This window comes from Lipotes vexillifer, unplaced genomic scaffold (assembly GCF_000442215.2).
Source record: "Lipotes vexillifer unplaced genomic scaffold, Lipotes_vexillifer_v1.1 scaffold1233, whole genome shotgun sequence".
Classification (NCBI taxonomy): Eukaryota; Metazoa; Chordata; class Mammalia; order Artiodactyla; family Lipotidae; genus Lipotes; species Lipotes vexillifer.
In genome coordinates, this window is record NW_006782167.1 from 1,856,544 (window position 1) to 1,874,651 (window position 18,108).

Below are 18,108 nucleotides of genomic sequence, written 5' to 3' on the forward strand. Positions count from 1 at the left end.
TCAGAGGTGGGCTCCACCCTGCCAGACCTCGTCTGATTCCCAGTCCCCTCTGAAAAGCCATCCAGATGACCTCTATGAGAAAGTTCTCACTGTGGAATCTCAGGGCGTTCGACATCCACTGGCCCCTACAGTATGGTCTTCTTAGTATAAAGAGCCAGGGTCATTGGGATCTCCGTGGACAGACTGCCATCCCACTGGGGCCCCAGGGACTGCAGGCAGCTTTCCAGATGCTGCTGGGGCCTTACCACCAGAGGGTTTTTAGGGGTATGCAGAGGCTAGAACTACACAAGTCAAACCACCTCAGCTAGTGCTGTGTGGACTAGTCAATCTGTCCCTGCCAAACTCTCCCAAAATTGTGGATTTGTGGCCCAGATCAATAAGCTACTGAATTTCGAGGGTGGTTTGTTATGCAACTAAAGATAATCAGAACAAGCTTTAAAAAATAAAAGAGGATACTAATGTTCTGCCCCCGTGCAGCTCGGTGCAGCTGTTCTTTCCCGTCCTGAAACCTGATGTAGCCACTTCACTTGCGTTCTCATCCTTAGGGGGCCTCCACCAGGGCCAGCCGACAGCAGCCCCCCGAATCCACGAGGATATTTACACCAGGGCTAGCGGCCTCCCTCAGAGCTCAGTTTAGTGCGTGACTCATCCTCAGCCTGTGCTTGAAACTGCTCTGCAGGGGTCTTGTCTCAGCGGCGCCCCTGCCCCCGGACCTTAGGCTGGACATTCTGTAATTTGGAATGAGCACATGTAATTGAAAAGTTCGGGAGCGATCTGAACAGTGCCCTATGGAATGCAAGTTCCACTAATGCTAGGTTATGTTGGGGCAGGAGGCAAGGAGAGGGAAATCTGGGGTCTCATGTGTTCCTGAAACACAGGATTCAACACGTCAAAACCCCTTTCTTGAGTGTATGACTTCTCAGGGTCTTTTACATGCTGTGACGTGCCATGCATCTTCACAAGGGGCTGTGGCATCATTTCCCAAATTTATTAGCTCACAAAGCCTGTTGTCATGAGACAGTCAGAACTTGTGTTCCAAGGGACTTGTTTTTTTCAGTTGTGGATATTGAGGTCCTCTGCAGACCTAGTGGAAGGATGGAGAGCCTCCAAAAGACAGCCACCCTGAAAGGGGTTTATGTCGTGGACGGGGGGTGCAGGAATGTTACTTCAGAGAGAGCCCGAACCTGGGGTAAAACAAGCTTACCTAGAAAGTTCTGGGTACCAGGGGAAACTTTGACTCATAGTTGGGGGTTGGATTGGTCAGCTGGGCCTTTGGGAGACACATTCTTGGCCCAGGCCCTGCCTCTGCTTCCACATTTCCAGGATTTATACATCTGTGGATGCTGAGACCAGGTCTGTGAAGTGTTGCCAGGTGACCCCAGGTTTTGTTTGTACTGGGGAGGTGAAGAAACTTTGTTGTTATGCATTTAGGAGAGGAATTATCCCTAGAGGAGCTGGAAATACCGGATTTTGGCCTTCCTGGGGGACTGCAGACAAGGCTGAGCCAGGATTTTTAGGATCCTTCTTATTCATCATTCACCTTGGCACCCGTCCTGCCACTGCTCCCCGACCTCCAAGTTCACCCTAAACGGTGCGGGAACTCCCAAAGCTTCTGTGGGTCTTTGGGGAGATAACAGATTTTCTTTCCTCCTTTCTCTTGGTGGGTCTTTCCCAAGTGTAACTGATCTCTAGAACACAAATCTCAACCTTTCCGATCTCTGTAGACTTGAATACCTCAAAGCCATACGTTGGCTGACATCTCTGGTTAGGACTGTTCCTGACCAGGATTCAAAAACAGCATGACAGGGGGCTTCCCTGGCGGTCCAGTGGTTAGGACTCCGCGATTCCACTGCGGGGGGCACGGGTTCAATCCCTGGTCAGGGAACTAAGATCCCACGTGCCGCACAACACAGCCGGAAATGAATAAAATAAAAAACAGCATGGCAGATGTCAACCCTACAGAGGCCAAAAGAAAAACAGAAAACAACCCCTAACCCCTGACAGCTCATCACCTGGAATGGTCCACAGCAAACTTCTGTCCTCAGTAATACATGTGTTCTCTCTGTAGATACCTGTTCGTATGCTGGAATCTCCAACTTTCAGATTTTTTTTTTCCCCTGGGGCAGGCCTTTGTCTCCTAATTTTTAAGGTCCTAGATCTTCTCTTTTCCCTGTGTGGCCTGCCAGGTTACAGACTTTAAAACAGGAACGCCACTCCGTTTCCTGAATCAAGGAGACCTGTTCCATGATACAGTCTCTCATGGAAAATACAAAGTGCAGCTTAGGGCAAGCTCCCTGCAAACATGAGGTCCCTGTAGGCTGGGAGGAGTGAAGCAGGGTGAAATGGACTTCAGAGGGGCTGCCTTGCCAAGGTGAGGCTGCCCTGCCCTGCCCTGCGTTAATCCTGAGGGCGAGCAGGTGTGAGAAGCCTGAATTCCCTGCCCCTTGTCACCTTACCCGAAAGGGAGCCACGTGTCTCGGGGTCAGCTCCCCACATGCTGCAGGCCCTCGCCTCCCATCACCTGGCTCCCTCTTTAGAAGACCCAGGAAGTCCAGAAGGGAGGCTCTGCCCAGGTGCCCTCCTGGGCTCTGCCACGTGCCCCTGCCTTCCTTTGCTTCTCGGAGAGTCTTCCCGGCCTCTGGTTTCTCGCTTTTTCCTTGATTCAGCCATAAAGGGATCCGAAAACCAAGTTCCTCTCGTTTTCACCGGAAGCAGTGGCCATGGGAAATCTTTGACATCCATACGAGATGTGGGTATCTGTGCAGTGACTTCTCAGGGAGTTGGTTGTTTCTGATTGATTGAGCTTGGTCATTTTTATTTTGTTTTATTACTTATTTATTTATTTAGGCTGTGTTGGGTCTTCGTTGCTGCGCGCGGGCTTTCTCTAGTTGTGGCGAGCGGGGGCTGCTCTTTGTGGCGGGCCGCGGGCTTCTCACTGCGGTGGCTTCTCTTGTTGCGGAACACGGGATCTAGGCGCGTGGGCTTCAGTAGTTGTGGCACGCGGGCTCAGTAGTTGTGGCTCGTGGGCTCACTAGTTGTGGCTCACCGGCTTTGTTGCTCCGTGGCGTGTGGGATCTTCCCGGACCAGTGCTCGAACCCGTGTCCCCTGCATTGACAGGCGGATTCTTAACCACTGCGCCACCAGGGAAGTCCCGGTTATTTTTAAATAACCTGCAAGTTCTTTGATTCTGGCGACTGTTGCTTCTTTATGTGATAAAACAATGAGCAGAAACTTGTGACCTGCTTACATAACCTGGTTGTATTCTACCACCTCTGAATAGCTCCCCTCTCTCAGCAGCATGCCAAGCAATTTTGTAATTTTTGTCTTTGGACGGAGTTCTAGCTAGACGTTCGGACACATCTAACCAATCTTCCAAGCAAAGCTTCATTTGCTTCTGAAGGTAATATGCTTTGAGGCCTCTGAGTGTCTTGCTGTTGCCACTGAAAGATTTTTCTTGCCTTTTATATGAAGGAACTAGAACGCTCATAGAATACTGGCGGGACTGTAAAATAGAACAACCACTTTGGAAAACAGTTTGGCAGTTTCTGCAAAAGTTAAAACATTTACCCACCATGTGATCCAGCCATTCTATCCCTAGACATTTACCCAAGTGAAATAAAAGTGTACGTCTATACAAAGACTTGAAAAAGAAAAAAAAGATTTTTATTGCCTTTTGAAAATGTCAGTGAACCTTTGACGTGTGTTTCCTGGGCACAGAGGACGCGGCTTCCCATATGAAAGTCACTTCCGCTGGGAGGGTGGTGATTACAGTCGGCACAGCCGTCTCTTTATAAAAGCAGGGGTGTGCGTTTCACCTCTCGACTGTTGGTTGCTAATGCTTTGCCGATGGATGATATTTAGCGGGTCTCGTTGGTCCTCCTCCCGACCATGCCCTCCCCTGGGTAAGCCAGAAGATCACCACGGAGCCTGGTGTCTGGGGTCAACAGTGCTGCAAGGTGTGTTTGGAAATAGAAGGTGTCCCCCACCAGCCCTGATCCCAAAGCCCACGCCTCTCATCCCAGATGGGGAAGGTCTTCTTCCTAAGTGAGAGCGAATAGGGTAAGGAAGGGAGCACAGCACGAGACCTCCAGCCTCCAGGGCTTCTGTTGGTCACCACGGGATAAATCCCACCCTCCTTGCCAACACTGCAGCTAAGTGGTATCAGTTTGCTTCCCCAAGTGGCATATTAAGCTTTTTGCTCTTTTTCAGCCTGATAAACTTGGAAGCCCAAGGGGCATAGTTTGATACCCAGCCTGCAGCCCACTTTAAATACCGGGGGACGCAGTTGGACCCTGTCCCAGAGTTTTGAGTGGCCTCCAGGGGTGATTGGATCTCGTATAGAAGGTGCTTGTTTATTGGTGGAGGGTCCTCAGAGGCAGGATGACTAGCAGAGTGGGTCCTGGAGAGAGACTGACCGCCCCCAAGATGCCTTGGAGATGAGAAATATTAACAGTGACACTCGACAGGGAGGGGTCTCTGGGTCCCCGCCCCCAGGGGAAAGTGTGTCAGAAGCCGTCTGTCCCCTGTGTGCGCGGCTGTAGCATCGTTCTCCTCTGTGCGCCTCACGGAGGGTCCGTCCCCGCACATTTCCTTAAAGGACCCACATCCCACCTGCTACAACCGACCCCCAAACGTGGACCTTTTCTTTGAATCTTGCTGCCCCTCTGTGAGGTGGCTAGAATGTCATGGTGTAACAGCTCTTTGCTTCTGACCAGCGTGGGTGTGAGTACGACCCTCTGTGCACATACGCAGGGGAGACTGGTGCTGGCTGGTGTTCTTCCTGTGTGAACGTCCGTGTCTGCCTTAATACTGGAAGGATTGGCTCTGGCCTCAGTCAGTGAAGGCCTCGACTGCGGACCGTGGAACCAGTTACCTCCTGGACCCGAGGAAGGCATTAACCACCTTCTAAATCATTAACTGGGAAGAGAGCGGACTGCCGCTTCCACGGATTTTTTTCCTCCCTTATTCCTGACCAGTGTCAGCTCTTTGGCTTCTCTCTTTATTCCCCTGCAAGCTTGGTAGGATGATTTTTCACCCATACAAACAGAAAAGTCACTTTAACTAGAGAGACCAGCTAAACTGAAACAAGTTCATGGCACCGTAAAAAGCCCCAGGCTTAGCCTTGACAGACACAAGAGACAAGACAGACCTTGAAAGGGACAAGCTGTGTGTCCCAAGGAGGGCACAGTTTTTTCGACACTAATATCTGTATGTTTCTGTCCCTGCAGCCTTAGGAAAATCCAAAGGTACGGTATCCTTGGGTAGCTACGAGGCCACGCTCAGTCTCTGACCACTAAGCGAGCTATGCCTTAGGGAGCTCTGCAAGGGGGTGAATGTGTGCGGCTGGTTGCTTTGGCCGATTTACTCAAAGCTGTCTGTCTTCCCCTCGTTAAAATGGAGTCGGGGTGGGGACTGACCAGAGGCATGATCAGCCCTTCCCCGCTGTGTAGACCCTGCGGAGGTTGTAGCTCAGCCAGCACCCTGGGGCTGGCGCAAGAATCCCGAGTCTGTCCCGTGCTCTCTATCCCCAAGTGGCAAAAAGAAGAAAGATGGATGTTTAGATGTCCCCTACTGGCTGGTGCCCTGTTGTGGTCTGATGCTGCCCCTCCCTCGCTGTCCCGCCCGCCTCCACCTCCCACTTGGGAGGAGTGGGTGCCCCCCAGTGAGGCCGCTCTCTGCTCTGAGGGAAGCTTGGATTCTGGGGAGCTTGTTGGGCGGGCAGTGGTCCTAAGGCCGGCGGTGCCCGGGCCGCTGGTGGGAGCCCCGCCCGGAGCTGCCGGGATGCTCAAGCACCTCTGTCCGTGGAGCACGGCTGGCAGCTGCCTCGCTTCCCTGGTCCAGGAGATGCTCGGGCTGCGCTGCGGGGCGCTTGGTGGGGGAGGGAACCCCGGCGCCCGGCGCCCGGCGCGCGCGGCTAAGCCTGGGTCTCTCTGTCCCTGGCCAGCATGGGCGTGAGGGTCATGGACACGTCGTGGGTGGCTCGAAGAGGCTCCTCGGCCGGCCGGAAGGCGTCCTGCGCCCCGCCCACCATGCAGCCCCCAGCCCCATCCACGGAGCTCGCCCCGCCCTTGCCGTCGCCCCTCCCGGAGCAGCCCCCCGACGGCCCCGCGGTGCCCGCGCTCTCTCCATCCGGCCTCGGCCTCCAGCCCGGGGCTGAGCGGATCAGGTAAGCAGGGCGCTGTCGTCCTCCCCCCACCAACCCCCCCGGCCTGGGTCAGTCTGGCCTGCGGTGCACTGACCGCAGTGCTGGTCTGGGTTTGCTGCATACACTCAAAGCCTCTTGGAGTTGGTCATTTCCCCCCTTTTCTCGGCATCCTGGTTTGGCTTCTGCAGCAGGTAAGGCATTCGCAGACCCCTGGATTATCATCAGATGGAGCCCAGGCTTTCCCAGAACAGCATCCCAGGCACACGGGTAAGGTGGCAGCTTGCTAAGGCCAGGCGCGGGATCGGAGTCCCCAGCTGCCTTTGTCCGCCTCCTACGCTATTACAGCTTCTCTGTTTTGAAGTTTAGAATCTCACTGTTTCTCCCTTCCCCTCCTCTACCTTTAGACGCATAGGGACCATTTTACTGCTAAAATGGGTGCAAACCAGCTAAGGAATGGAGGTGCCGCGGTCATGCTGGGCCTGGTGGCCTTTGCAGCCTGTGGTGTGACTGCATCTCGTTCTTGCAGAGGCAGAGAAAAGACGGGGAGCACGCTCATTCCAGCGCTAGTTCCATGAACTTTTGTGCAGGGCAGCCCTTGTCGCTCCAAAGATGAAAAACGCAATCTGAGCGGTCAAGGCACACGTCACGGCACGTGGTCGTTCGTACCCAGGGGGGCGGGGGAAGGAGGCCGTCCCTGGCCCTTCCTTGAAAGGGACGTGGTCAGAGGAGATTCTAGGAGTGGGGATTGCACAGGAGACTGCTTTGCCGTTTGTTTCTGTCTGTCCCTAAAGCAGCAGTTCAGAGAAGCAGGAAAGCTCCTTCACTCAGAGGCACTGTGCGTTCTGTTAGGGTGCGCAGTATCCCTCCATGGCCACTGCTGAAAACACTTTGGAGACTCCGGGAGGCCAAACCTCTCAAGCCAGTCTTCGCATGTGCGCGTGTGCGCACACACACAGACACACACACAGACACACATACACGCAGACACACACACACACACACACACACACACACACACACAAACCAACCCCCTAAGTGAAGGGATTGCAGGGTTTTGTTTGTTTGTTTGTTTTTTAATGAGTAGAAGGTATTTTCCCTGAGAAATGGGGAAGTGACAAGCAGAGTTGCGGGGGGAGGGTAGCGACCCTGGATGGCGCGGTTGCTGATGGCTCCACTGGAGAGGACGAGGGGTCGCCAGCTCCGGCCGGGACTCGTGGGCTTCAGTTTCATTTGAGGGATGTGGGAGGGGAGAGGGAGTTAGCAGGAAGCAGCGGCTGATGGTCGGCAGAGGAAATGGACAAATTGGCGACTTGCTGGGATGGTCTCCTGCTGGAGAGAGAGTAGAGGCCAGGAGAGGGAGCTGGCCACGGGTGCCACATGGGGATGAGGGTGGAACCCAGGCCCTCAGAGCCCCAAGAGAGGACGGTCACCTCCGTGGGCATCTTTGAAGGCTTTCAGAAGGGCTGAGAGGACCGTACCTGCCTGGAGGAACATGTATTCAGTTCACAGCGCTGATGCGGAAGTTACCTGAGCTCAGGGGCTTTCTTTTGTCCTGTGTTTCAGCACTTCTAAAAGCAAGGAACTTTCTCCAGGATCTGGGCAGAAAGGAAGTCCAGGTTCCAGCCAGGGGACGCCCAGTGCAGCGATGCAGCCCGGGATGCAGCCGGGCGCCAGCCCCAGCCAGCTGCCCGCAGACCAGAGTCCTCACACCCTCCGGAAGGGTATGTCACTGCCGCCGGCTCGGGGGGCTTGGGGGGCTCAGGCCAGAGAGCTGTCACACCTCCTGGAAACATTTTCCTCCATTCTCACAGAGATTTAGAAACTGGTTTCATGAAAAATTACTGCGCATGAGAGCTTTGGGGAGTTAGCCAACCCCAAGAGGGGTCGTTGCATCGTTATTCCTCGGTCTACTCATTTGAACAGTGGGCTCGGGGGTGTGGCGGGGGCAGACACGGGGCTCTGCTTCCCGTCCACCGGGACCTTTCTGCAGAATCATCGCCCAGGATGACACGTGTCTTCATCGACTCTGCCAGGCTTCCCACCACCATTTAAAATGCAGTGTGGAGTCTTCCCCAGGAGCCCCTGCCCCAGCTGGGGTCCAGCCCAGCTGCCTGCCCCTGGATTATTTGTACAAGGGGACACAGAGGCGGAATTGAGACTGTTTCTGCAGGAGGCCTGCCCTTTGATATTTCTTTAGTGGAGGCCTGAGCATTTGTCCACTGGCCCATGAGCCGCCCACCCCAGATTCCTGCCACTGAAACCCACTGCAAAAGGCCCCGTTATGATAGCCCCATGGTGATATCTCGTAAATGGGGGGCTGCATGGAACGTGTGTTAATCAGAGCCACCTTTTTTTTTTCCACCTTCTGTCATCACGAAGTCTGTCAGGTGCTTAAAACAGCACATTGTCTGATTTGTTCTCAGTTCAGGCCTGTCCAGCTTCTAGGAGAGCCTTTAGCTCCGGGACGTGGGACCGGGCTGGTTCTCCTTATCCTGACACAGGGCCCCTCCCGGCTGCGGGCTGCTGTGTGAGCCCATCATCCGAGCCTGCCCTCTCCCAGCCCTTCCATCTTGCTCACCCCCATTCATCCCTTATACGCCCTACAAATGTTTGTTGAGCCTCTGCTACGTGTAGAGAGCCCCGAGGCTCTAACAGAGCAGCAGACGTGGCCTCTGCAGACAGGTGAACGTGGAACCGTACATAGTACAAGGGTGTTCCTGCTGGACCGCCTGTGGTGAGCTCAGGACACCGAGGGTCATGTGAGGGCACCTTGCAACACAGGAGGTTGGCCAAAGTGGCAGTGGAGGGATTTGAGCATGCCAGGGCTTTAGCCAGCAGTAACACGTTTCCCTTGCGGTCCTGATGGAATTCTCTGGCTGTCTTAGTTTACACGGCTTTTAACCCTCCCCCAGCTGCGCAGGGCAGGGTGATGACTAGGCTGTTCTTCTGTCCAGCGGGGTCCGGGCTCCAGGCCACGCGTCTCCCCAAAGCCAGTGGGACATTGGCCCTCTCGTTCTTCACAGCCCATTGCACCCAGGCAGGGGTTTCCCAGGTGACGTTCAGCAGCTCAGCACCACCATTTGAAAGGCACACCATTGCCCACAAATGGCACACTGAGTTTTGTTCTGTACCCCCTCAGGCTTTTGACGATGTGCCTACAGTCTTGCATCATGACCTAGGCCTGTCCCTACCTGGGGTGGTAGATGTCACCACAGACATCACGGTGATGTCACTGCATCCTCCGTCTCCCTCGGGGAAGACGTGTTCAAGCACTGACCCCTAGAGTCTCCACTGGAGGAGAAACATGGAATGCCTGCGTCAGCCAGTAGGGCTGAAAAGTGGTTTTAAGTCATGACTGTGTGGTGCTTGACATACATGATCCCATGTAATTATTACAGTACTGTGGAGGAAATGTGATTCTTTCCAGTGCATACAAAAGGTTTATTTTATTTATTTATTTATTATTTTTAAAAAATTTATTTTTGGCTGCGTTGGGTCTTCGTTGCTGTGCGCGGGCTTTCTCTAGTTGCAGCGAGCGGGGGCTACTCTTCGTTGCGGTGCGCGGGCTTCGCATTGAGGTGGCTTCTCGTTGTGGAGCACAGGCTCTAGGCCTGCAGGCTTCAGTAGTTGTGGCACGTGCGCTCAGTAGTTGTGGCTCGTGGGCTCTAGAGCGCAGGCTCAGTAGTTGCGGTGCGCGGGCTGAGTTGCCCCACGGCATGTGGGATCTTCCCGGACCAGGGCTCGGGCCTGTGTCCCCTGCATTGGCAAACAGATTCTCAACCACTGTGCCACCAGGGAAGCCCCATACAAGAGGTTTAAATAAAACCCCCCAACTTGCAGCAGGTGAGACGGGCTAGGAATTTGAACCCAAGTTGATGGGACGCAGGAGAGCGGGACCCTTACTTTTCCGCACCGCGCAAGGAGCCAGGGAGGTGCACGCGGCATCGTTGGAATAGATTCTGTTCCGTCGGGGGGCGGGGGGGGGGGAGTAGGGGGAAGAACGATGCCTCCTTGAGGGCTTAAAAAGACAGTTTCCTCGAGAGATGCCTCCTTGAGGGCTTAAAAAGACAGTTTCCTCGAGAGTAAGTGCTACCCACAGCCAGCCCTCAATCTGATAGATGAGTGATCACTTTCTCGAGACATTTGTCCACCAAGGGATCTTCTAAATATTAGAATTTGTCAGCCTTGCCAGTTCCTTTCCATTTAAAGGCATAATGTGTTTGTCACCCTTTAGCATGACTAACTAAATAAAAAGAGGGGAATGAAAGCAGTGCAGAGGGGTTGGGGCAGTGATGCACTTAGAACAAACAGTGCAGGTCTGTACACGTCCACACCCAGGGTTCTTGAAGGGAAAACACCTCTGAGGCAAGTCCATAGGACTGAGGGGAAGCACAGGGAAAGACAGGCAGCGTGATGGAGGCTCTGGGCCTCTGTGGCCAGAGGACTTGGTCATAGGTCGCTGTTAACGGGATCCCAGAGCCATTGGGCAGGTTCAGCCAAAAGTCAGAGCTTCCCGCCCCGAGGATGGTTGCTCTGTCCAGGATCCCCTGCCGCAAGCTGATCTCTAGTCGTCCCGTCCTGGATGCTGCATCCCAGACTCCTCCGTCCTCGGAGCCCCCGTTAGGTGCACCACTTGGAAGTGATGGGAGGACCCTGGGAACTCAGCCACGGCCTGGGCATGGGAAATGTGTTCTCCCGTTTGGCTGGGGGTGTGTGTGCTCATCATAGCAGGAATCCAGGGGAGAGGAGGAGAAATTAGTGAACAGATGGGCGGATATGCAGTTCTAGGTGAATTTTAAGAAACGGTGTTGGCTGCTCTCAGTGTGGCAGGAACTGGGGGCGGGGGTGGGGGGGCGCTTGCTGACAGCCACAGGGATGATGGGTGTCACTGAACCCCGTGTTCTATGCTTCCTCTTTCAGTTTCCAAGAAGCTGGCACCCATTCCGCCCAAGGTCCCCTTTGGCCAGCCAGGGTCCCTGCCTGAGCCGCCTGCCGGCCAGCCGTCCCCACTCAGCCTGTCCCCCACGCCCCCCAGCACCCCATCACCCTACGGACTGAGCTGCCCCCCGGGGTACTCCCTGGCCTCGGGCCAGCTCTCCCCGGCGGCCACGGCGCCCCCGCTGGCCTCCCCCTCCGGCTTCGTGGGCGCTCTCAGCAAGTCGCGGCCCACCCCGAAGCCCCGGCAGAGGCCCACCCTGCCGCCCCCCGAGCCGCCCGCCGTCAGCCTCACAGCCTCCAGCCCACAGTCTGCTGAGCAACCCGCGCTGGACGGTGTGTCCCCCGGGGAGAGCATGTCCACAGGTAACCGCCGCGCGTGCAGCGTCTCCGTGAGCCTTAGTGCACCCTGCTTGCCAGGGATGGCCCTGCTGTGCCACGCGTGTGGCACCCGGGCTGGTCTCCTTAGAAGCCCCCGTGAGGCCGTGGAAAGCCCTGGTGGCCGGTTGTCCTGCGGGGAGGGGGCTCCCTGGGGGATTTCTCCCAGCTGAACACCCGCCAGCCCAGGGTTCTGGTCCGACTCTTCACCTGGGGGCTGAGCACCCTGCGTCCTTCGAGGGGCTGCTGCAGCGGGGGCTGGATTGTGATGGCAGAGCAGAGGCTGTTTTTTCCCTCTTTGCTAAAGAAGCCTTATTAGAAAACTTTTTCTAGCAATACGTGATTAGAAAGGGGTCAGTTTCAGAAAAGATGCTGCCCCCTGGTTGGAGAAGCCCGCGAGGACTAAATTTAGTTTTGCTTTAAATTTAAAGTCAAAGACGAGCTGTTTTCCTCCAGGAAAGTGTGTAAGCATAACACACACACCACACACACACACACACACACACACACACACACTCACACACTCTCTCTCTCTCTCTCTCTCTCTCTCTCGAGAGAGAGAGAGAGAGAGAGAGAGAGAGAGAGAGAGAGAGAGAGAGAGAGAGCAGTTTGGCCCTGGGTCCTGGGTGCCCTGGGACTTGTAAAGGGTCATGCTTTTGCCGCCACTTCCCTCTCCAGGTGGGCCGTTTTCCCCTCGATCAGGTGGGAGGTGAGCCTGCGGGCTTAGCGCCTCGCTGCGCAGGAAGGGCCAGCCCGGCGTGCATGCACAGTGGGGCAGAGGCACACACTGTGCCGAGAGGCTGACCGGTGATGCGGCTGCTTTATCTTTGCTGTGATAAACGGTGCAGGTCCAGCTGCTCCATCCACCCTGAGGCTTACAAAAAGCTAAGGAAAAGTTCTAACCAGTGAGCACCACTTCCCGCTGGTGGTTCTAGAGGAGCCCTTGATTGATGGGAGGGGCCCTGGGGAGGTGTGACGGCCCCCTTCCCTCCTGCCCGGCTCAGAGCTTCTGCCCTTTAGTAGTCATCTCGTGCCCCGTCTGTCCTGTCCCGATGTCCTCTGGCGGCGGCAGCCTGGCCCGTAGTCCCGCAGGGCGGGCTGGGGTCTGAGCCGCGTGGTCGGTGATGGCTTACTGTGGTCCGTCTGACTGTGATGCTGGGCGTGGTCCGTGTTCCATTCGTCTCATCGTATTTATTCCTTTCTCTGAATCCTGTCGCTGTGTCCTCGCAGCTGTGTGACACGGGGGCCGCAGTTGTGGATACGTGAGGGGGATTCCAGGGTAAGCGGCCCCGGCCTCGCCCCTCTGCTCGCAGCCAGGCCGCAGCCCCGCGCTCTGCATGCACCCCGACCTGCACGGCAGCCTCCGCGGCCTTGGGGCTCAGTGGCCTCCTCCTTTCTTTTCTGAGGAGAGGGGGAGAAACAGGCCTCCCTCCCCTTCTCTGGCCAGTCACCTAATCCCAGCTGCCCCCCCGCCCATTTTGGTTTAGATTGAGGGGGTGACAGCCCTGTCCCTCATCCCGTGTGTCCTTGTGTCACTGCTACAGACAGGTGCCCAGTGTCGGGGAGATGCATGTGCACCCCTGGTTCAGGGAAGGGCCCCCGGGGACGGACCCGCCCGCTGCCATGGCCGCATCCTCCACCGCGGGGCCTGGAGCCTGAGCTCCGGCTAGGACGGTTGGCAAATCCTGAAGAGTCCGTAGTGTTCGTTCTGGAATTTATCCTGAGCTGTTTTTCCCCAGTGTATAGAGCCAGCCAGGGCCTTTCTGTCCCACTCAGTGAAATACTCTGAGAGCCTTTGTTACCAGTTTCTGCCTGGTCTCCTCCTGTAAGGAGTAGATGCTCCAAAGGAAAACTAAGGCAAGAACAGGAAGGAAGCCGGAGGAAGCAAGTGTCTTGGCCTCAGTCAGAAAGGGGCAGCCAGAGCAAAGCAGGGGAGGGTCCCCCCCAGTCCCCCCCCCCAGTCCCCCCAGGGAAGCTGCTGAGCTGCGGGCTGCAGACCCCTGAGAGAAACAGCTCCAGGGCGTCCGGCGCCCACACGGGCCCGGGGACAGGCCCTTCTGGGGCCTCTGTCACAGAGACAGGCCTCCCCTTTCCCGGCAGCCAGTGGGCCCTCTCCCTGCCCCAAGCTTAGGCTACCCGAGTCGCCTTCTGGCTCAGGTGTCCAAGGGAGCGGCCAGGATGGCAGCTGGGCAGCTCGCCTCGGGGCTGCACATCCCCTTCACCTGCTTCACCTGCAGGCACCTTCCTGCCTGTTATCCCCCCAGCGACTGCTGAGGCCGAGACAGGGTAGGAAACTGCCCGGGGTTACGCTCCCCTGGCGACAGGGACGGAACTTTGAATCCAGAATCCAAGCCCCGGGGCTTGTGCTGCCCTTCCAGGCCGGCGGTGAGGCACCGGCAGACCCCCAGGCTCTGCTCCGTCAGGCGGGGGCACCTTTTGGGGGCTGGGTGGAGAGAGAAGAACCTTTGTCCCAGAGCGTCCACGTTTGTGTGTCTTTGAGGACAGTGTCTGAACGTCTGTCTCTCCGCTTGCGATGGTCCTCCTTGGGCGGAATGTTCACTTTACAGAAACCGGGGTGCCCCACCCTGTCTGGCCCAGGGCCGCTCCCCATCCAGCTGCGTGTCCTCGGTCCTCGGTCCGGGGACAGCCTCGCTGCCCGGGGACAGCGAGGCTGTGTGGAGGCCAGAGGCTGAGCAGGCCTGGGAGGGAGTAACAGGCCTGAGCAAAGGATGCCAGGGTCTCCTTAGCGCCCTGCGGCCCCCAAGGAGTCAGGGAGCGGCTGTCCGGTGCCCGCCTGGGGGCGGCCGCCCCTCCAGGCCCCGCAGCCCCGTGGCCTGGCCCGCACTGAGCTGCCAGCTGAGGTCTGGACAGACTGCCGAGCCTGTTGCCTCAGGGACCTTCCTCCTGAGCATCTCCCAGGAAGTGACCCTTAAATGCCCCCAGTAGGGGTGTGACTGGAGGTGAGTGGTTTTCCTAGTGTCGGGGTGGCGGGGTGCCCACAGTCAGGGAGCAGTTTACTCCCCTTACCTCTGGGGTCCTGAGGGGGGACCCTGCCCTGCCTCCACCAGCCACCCCAAGGGTACCATTCGTGGTCTTGAGTGAGGTCCCCCCCCACTCATTCACACACCTGGGGGAAGGCTGTCTCCCCAGCCTATAACCCTAACCCCGCAGACTTTAGGGAACCAAAGGCAGCCCTGAAATTCCCCGGAAGGTGTCACCGAGACCCAACCAGGAGTATCCTTCTTTTATGGGTGTAAGTGTCAAGCTGGCCCACGGACAGGATCTGCACGTCTGGGTCCACAGGGTCCACAGGCAAAGCAGGCCGGCCCTGCCCTGCGCCCGCCATGTGGTGGGTGCCACGGCGGCCCCCAGACGCGCTGGCCCTTCCGTGACCGAAGCCCTGCCCGCTCCTCGCGCCGTCTTGCCCGCCAGCCACGGCTCGGGGGCGGGCAGCCCCCTCAGTGCCTCTCTCTGCCGCCTTCCAGATCTGGTCCACTTGGACGTCCCCTCCATCCACGTGGAGCTGGGCTCAGCGCTGCGCCTCGGTCCCCGGGAGCTCGTGCGGCGGCGCTCAGTGGCTGAGAAGAGGGACCCGGCGGAGTCGGAGAGCACGGCCCTCTGAGCGGCGCCGCCACACGCGTGTTCCCGCGGCTCCGCGCCGTCACGGCCGCCGCGAGGCTGGAGCGTGGCGGACACCCGTGTGGCAGGTGTCGGCCGCGCGGATTTTGTGCGTTCCCTCCGGGTGGGGACTCTGGCCTTTTGTTTGATCTTTGCCTTTCGACTTTGTGCCTATTTTGACCCCCTTTCAGCCTCCACGCCAAGTGACAGCCCCGTCCACCCAAGGGCCTGTGTCTCAGAAACGTCCTCCACGGGGTGGGGTGTGGAGGGCCCAGCGGCCGGTCCACCCCGGCTGCCTGTCGCCTGAGCTGACGGCCGCGGCAAGTCCTGCGAGACCAGCCTGATGGTACAGAGCGGGGACGGGGTGGGGGGCTTGCTTACAGGAGCCAAGAAGCCCGGGGCCCTGACCGGCCTGCTGCTTCACAGGGGAGGGCGAACCCTCATCCGTGGGCTCTACAGGTAACGGCTAAAGACGACAGCTGACAGTTACTTCTCCACGCCGTGGACTGAGCTCCCTTTCCTATCTTATGGTTTTCTATTTCTGAATTTAAAAAATGACCTTGAGCGTGCCTGGAGGGTCCTAAGGTAGCTCCCCAGGCCACCCCCCCTTCCCCGCCGCCAACAGTAGGTGTAGCTAAGTGCAGCCGCCCAGGAGCATCGGGGCATCCAGGGCACGGAGATGTGGGGTCGCCTCTTTCTGGAGGTCCCAGGTGAATAGCAATAATCCTGTTACCCAAAGCTCAGACAGGAAGGGGAAAACAGCCCGCGGAGACCCCAGGCCTGTGCCCTCGGCCCTGCAGCGTGGAGAGCCTTGCTCACCCTCCCCGTGAAGCCCCCCCCCGCCCCCGCCCTCAGGGAGGAGACCCGGGGAGCCTGGTCACAGCTGGGATGGAGAGAGTGAGAAATAGATTCGGGTCATGCATGCAAAGCCCAACCTCACAGTTTTATCCTTTTAAAATAGACACACCTATACAGGATATAATAATATTTGTATATAGGAAATCTATATTTGTTTAATTTGAGCCATTCACTCCAAATCCATGTACAGGTGTACAATGAGAAACTTAAATGCTTATTTATTTTTCCCCACAAAATGTAAAATAACCCTCCTCCGACAGTGGGATTTGCAAACTTTTGACGTTTAACGGCTTTGCTCGCTTGCTAGCAGGGCAGTTCCGTACCCAATTTGTAATGAGGCCCGGTGGGGGGGGTGGTGGTTGAAAGTTAGTTACCTTTAAATACATGTACAAATAGTCGTCACTGGTAACGTTATTAAAATAGATTTATTATCCCTGAGTGTGACCTTTTCTTGTTGTTTTAATAACAAGCTCAAGGGGCCACGGGAGTTGATGCCAGGCGCTGCCTCGGGAGGGACCCCGAGGTCACAGCAAGTCCGGTCCTTGGTCTGCGTCTCCCAGCACCTGAAACTTTAAAGCTCCTTCCCTAGGCTCCCGGGAGGGAAGAATATGCAAATGCTAGATGCATCTTTCTTTTAAAATTCTCTCACTTTTCAAACAAAAACACTAACCTCAGTGTTGTTCATCCTCAAAAAGGGGGGCACTGGAGCCACCCCACGCGGTATTTCTGAGCACTCTAGGGCGGTGAGTGGTTCTCATCAGGGGCAAGCAAGCAACCGGCCTCCTCCTTCGCCAGAACAACGGGAAGGCTTGCGTTTCCCTGGAGCCCCTGCATGGCCGGGCCCGGCCTACCACGGCTGTGAGTCTGCACAACTTGACTTCTGCCAAAAATCCAGGCTGCTGCGGTGTGGTGTCTCCCTGGGGACAGGTCCCAAAGGGCCTGGCCACGATCAAACTGTTTCCAGGAACCCTGGGTCCCCAGCGGTGGCACAGGGCCAAAGCACTCGGGTTCCACACGCCACATTCACTGTGTTCCGTCCTCGGAGACGCTTTTCCTGGAGGCTTCACGTCCACAGCCCCGCGCTCCTGGGGCCCAGCTGCCTCTGGGTACAGAGGGGACAGCTGGGCTGTGGGTGGGGGGGGGTGGGGGGCTGCGCGCCCTGACTTCACATGACAGACCGAAGACGCAGCGAGCACGGAGTCGACATCGGCCTCCTCGCCTCCAGTGGGCAGCGGCTCCGCAGCGCCACGTCGCTACTGGGCCCTGACCTTCTTGCTCGGCGGGCTCGGGGGCTGCTCGGCGGAGGCCCGTTTCCGCAGGGGCTCCGCGTCCCCGCTGGCAAGCAGGGCCGCCCGCACCTGCCGTAGCTCCCTCCGCTCCCGCCGCTCCGCCATCTCCTCCAGGTCCCCGGCGAACAGGGCCTTTAGCGGCGTCATCAGCTTGGGCACCGTCGGGAGGTCCCCCAGGCTGACCTACGAAGCGAGACGAAGCAGAGGCTGGGGTGAGGCCGTCACGGCTCCCAGGCACCGGCCACAGCCCCGTCGGCAGATAACAGCCATCATGTCAGGCCCAGCCGGGCAGAAGCCGGGCACCCTGATGCCCAGTGGTGGGGACAGGCCCAGCTTGACCACACCGGAGGAGGACACTGCCTCGCAGGCTTGTGCAGAAGCTCAGATGATGTCACTCTGGGCACCGACTGGGCCTCCAAGAGGTTCTCAATGGACTATGTCCAAGAGGCCCTGTGCCAGTCGTGCGGGGCAGTGGCCCGAGCCTAACCACGTGGATAGAGGGCGTCTCGGCCCCGCCCACCCCACGTGCCCCGCCCCAGCGGTCCCGCACCTTCATGTGGTCGAAGGCGATGCCGACTTTCTCATTGAAGTCGGGGCTGAAGAGCGGGATCTTGGCGTAGCGCTGGCTGAAGTGGTTCAGCACGATGAACCCTGCGTTCATCCGCATCCCCACGCCGATGGCCTGGGAGGTGGTGCTGCAGAGACGGGGCGACACGAGGCTGGAGGGGGCGCATCACGCAGCCCCCCCCCGCCCAGACTCTGCCCACTCAGGCACCCGGGGGCTGGGCTCCCTGCTGCCGAGCCGGTCTTCCCACCGCCCCCAGGGGAGCCCAGGCTCTGTGCTCTCAGACCTCCCGCCAGTGAGCGCCTCTGAGAAAAGCAGG

At 57.5% G+C, this 18,108-nt stretch overlaps 2 protein-coding genes across 5 annotated transcripts in view; one reads left to right on the plus strand and one right to left on the minus strand.

Moving 5' to 3' along the window:
- Nucleotides 1–15,081, plus strand: part of ARHGAP44 (Rho GTPase activating protein 44) — a 151,406-nt gene extending 136,325 nt beyond the window's left edge. The window contains exons 17-21 of one of the 2 annotated variants that reach the window (XM_007455013.1): nt 5,230–5,247; nt 5,946–6,167; nt 7,710–7,867; nt 11,067–11,447; nt 14,945–15,081. In XM_007455013.1, the coding sequence (XP_007455075.1) occupies nt 5,230–5,247; nt 5,946–6,167; nt 7,710–7,867; nt 11,067–11,447; nt 14,945–15,081 (916 nt within the window). The remainder of the gene's footprint in view (nt 1–5,229; nt 5,248–5,945; nt 6,168–7,709; nt 7,868–11,066; nt 11,448–14,944) is intronic. The other variant, XM_007455014.1, reaches the window with a different exon arrangement.
- A 2,107-nt stretch (nt 15,082–17,188) lies between these two features.
- Nucleotides 17,189–18,108, minus strand: part of ELAC2 (elaC ribonuclease Z 2) — a 27,401-nt gene continuing 26,481 nt past the window's right edge. For all 3 annotated transcript variants that reach the window (XM_007455017.1, XM_007455016.1, XM_007455015.1), the window contains 2 exons: nt 17,775–17,919; nt 17,189–17,407 (listed from right to left, as the gene is read on the minus strand). In XM_007455017.1, coding sequence (XP_007455079.1) covers nt 17,189–17,407; nt 17,775–17,919 — 364 coding nt within the window. The remainder of the gene's footprint in view (nt 17,408–17,774; nt 17,920–18,108) is intronic.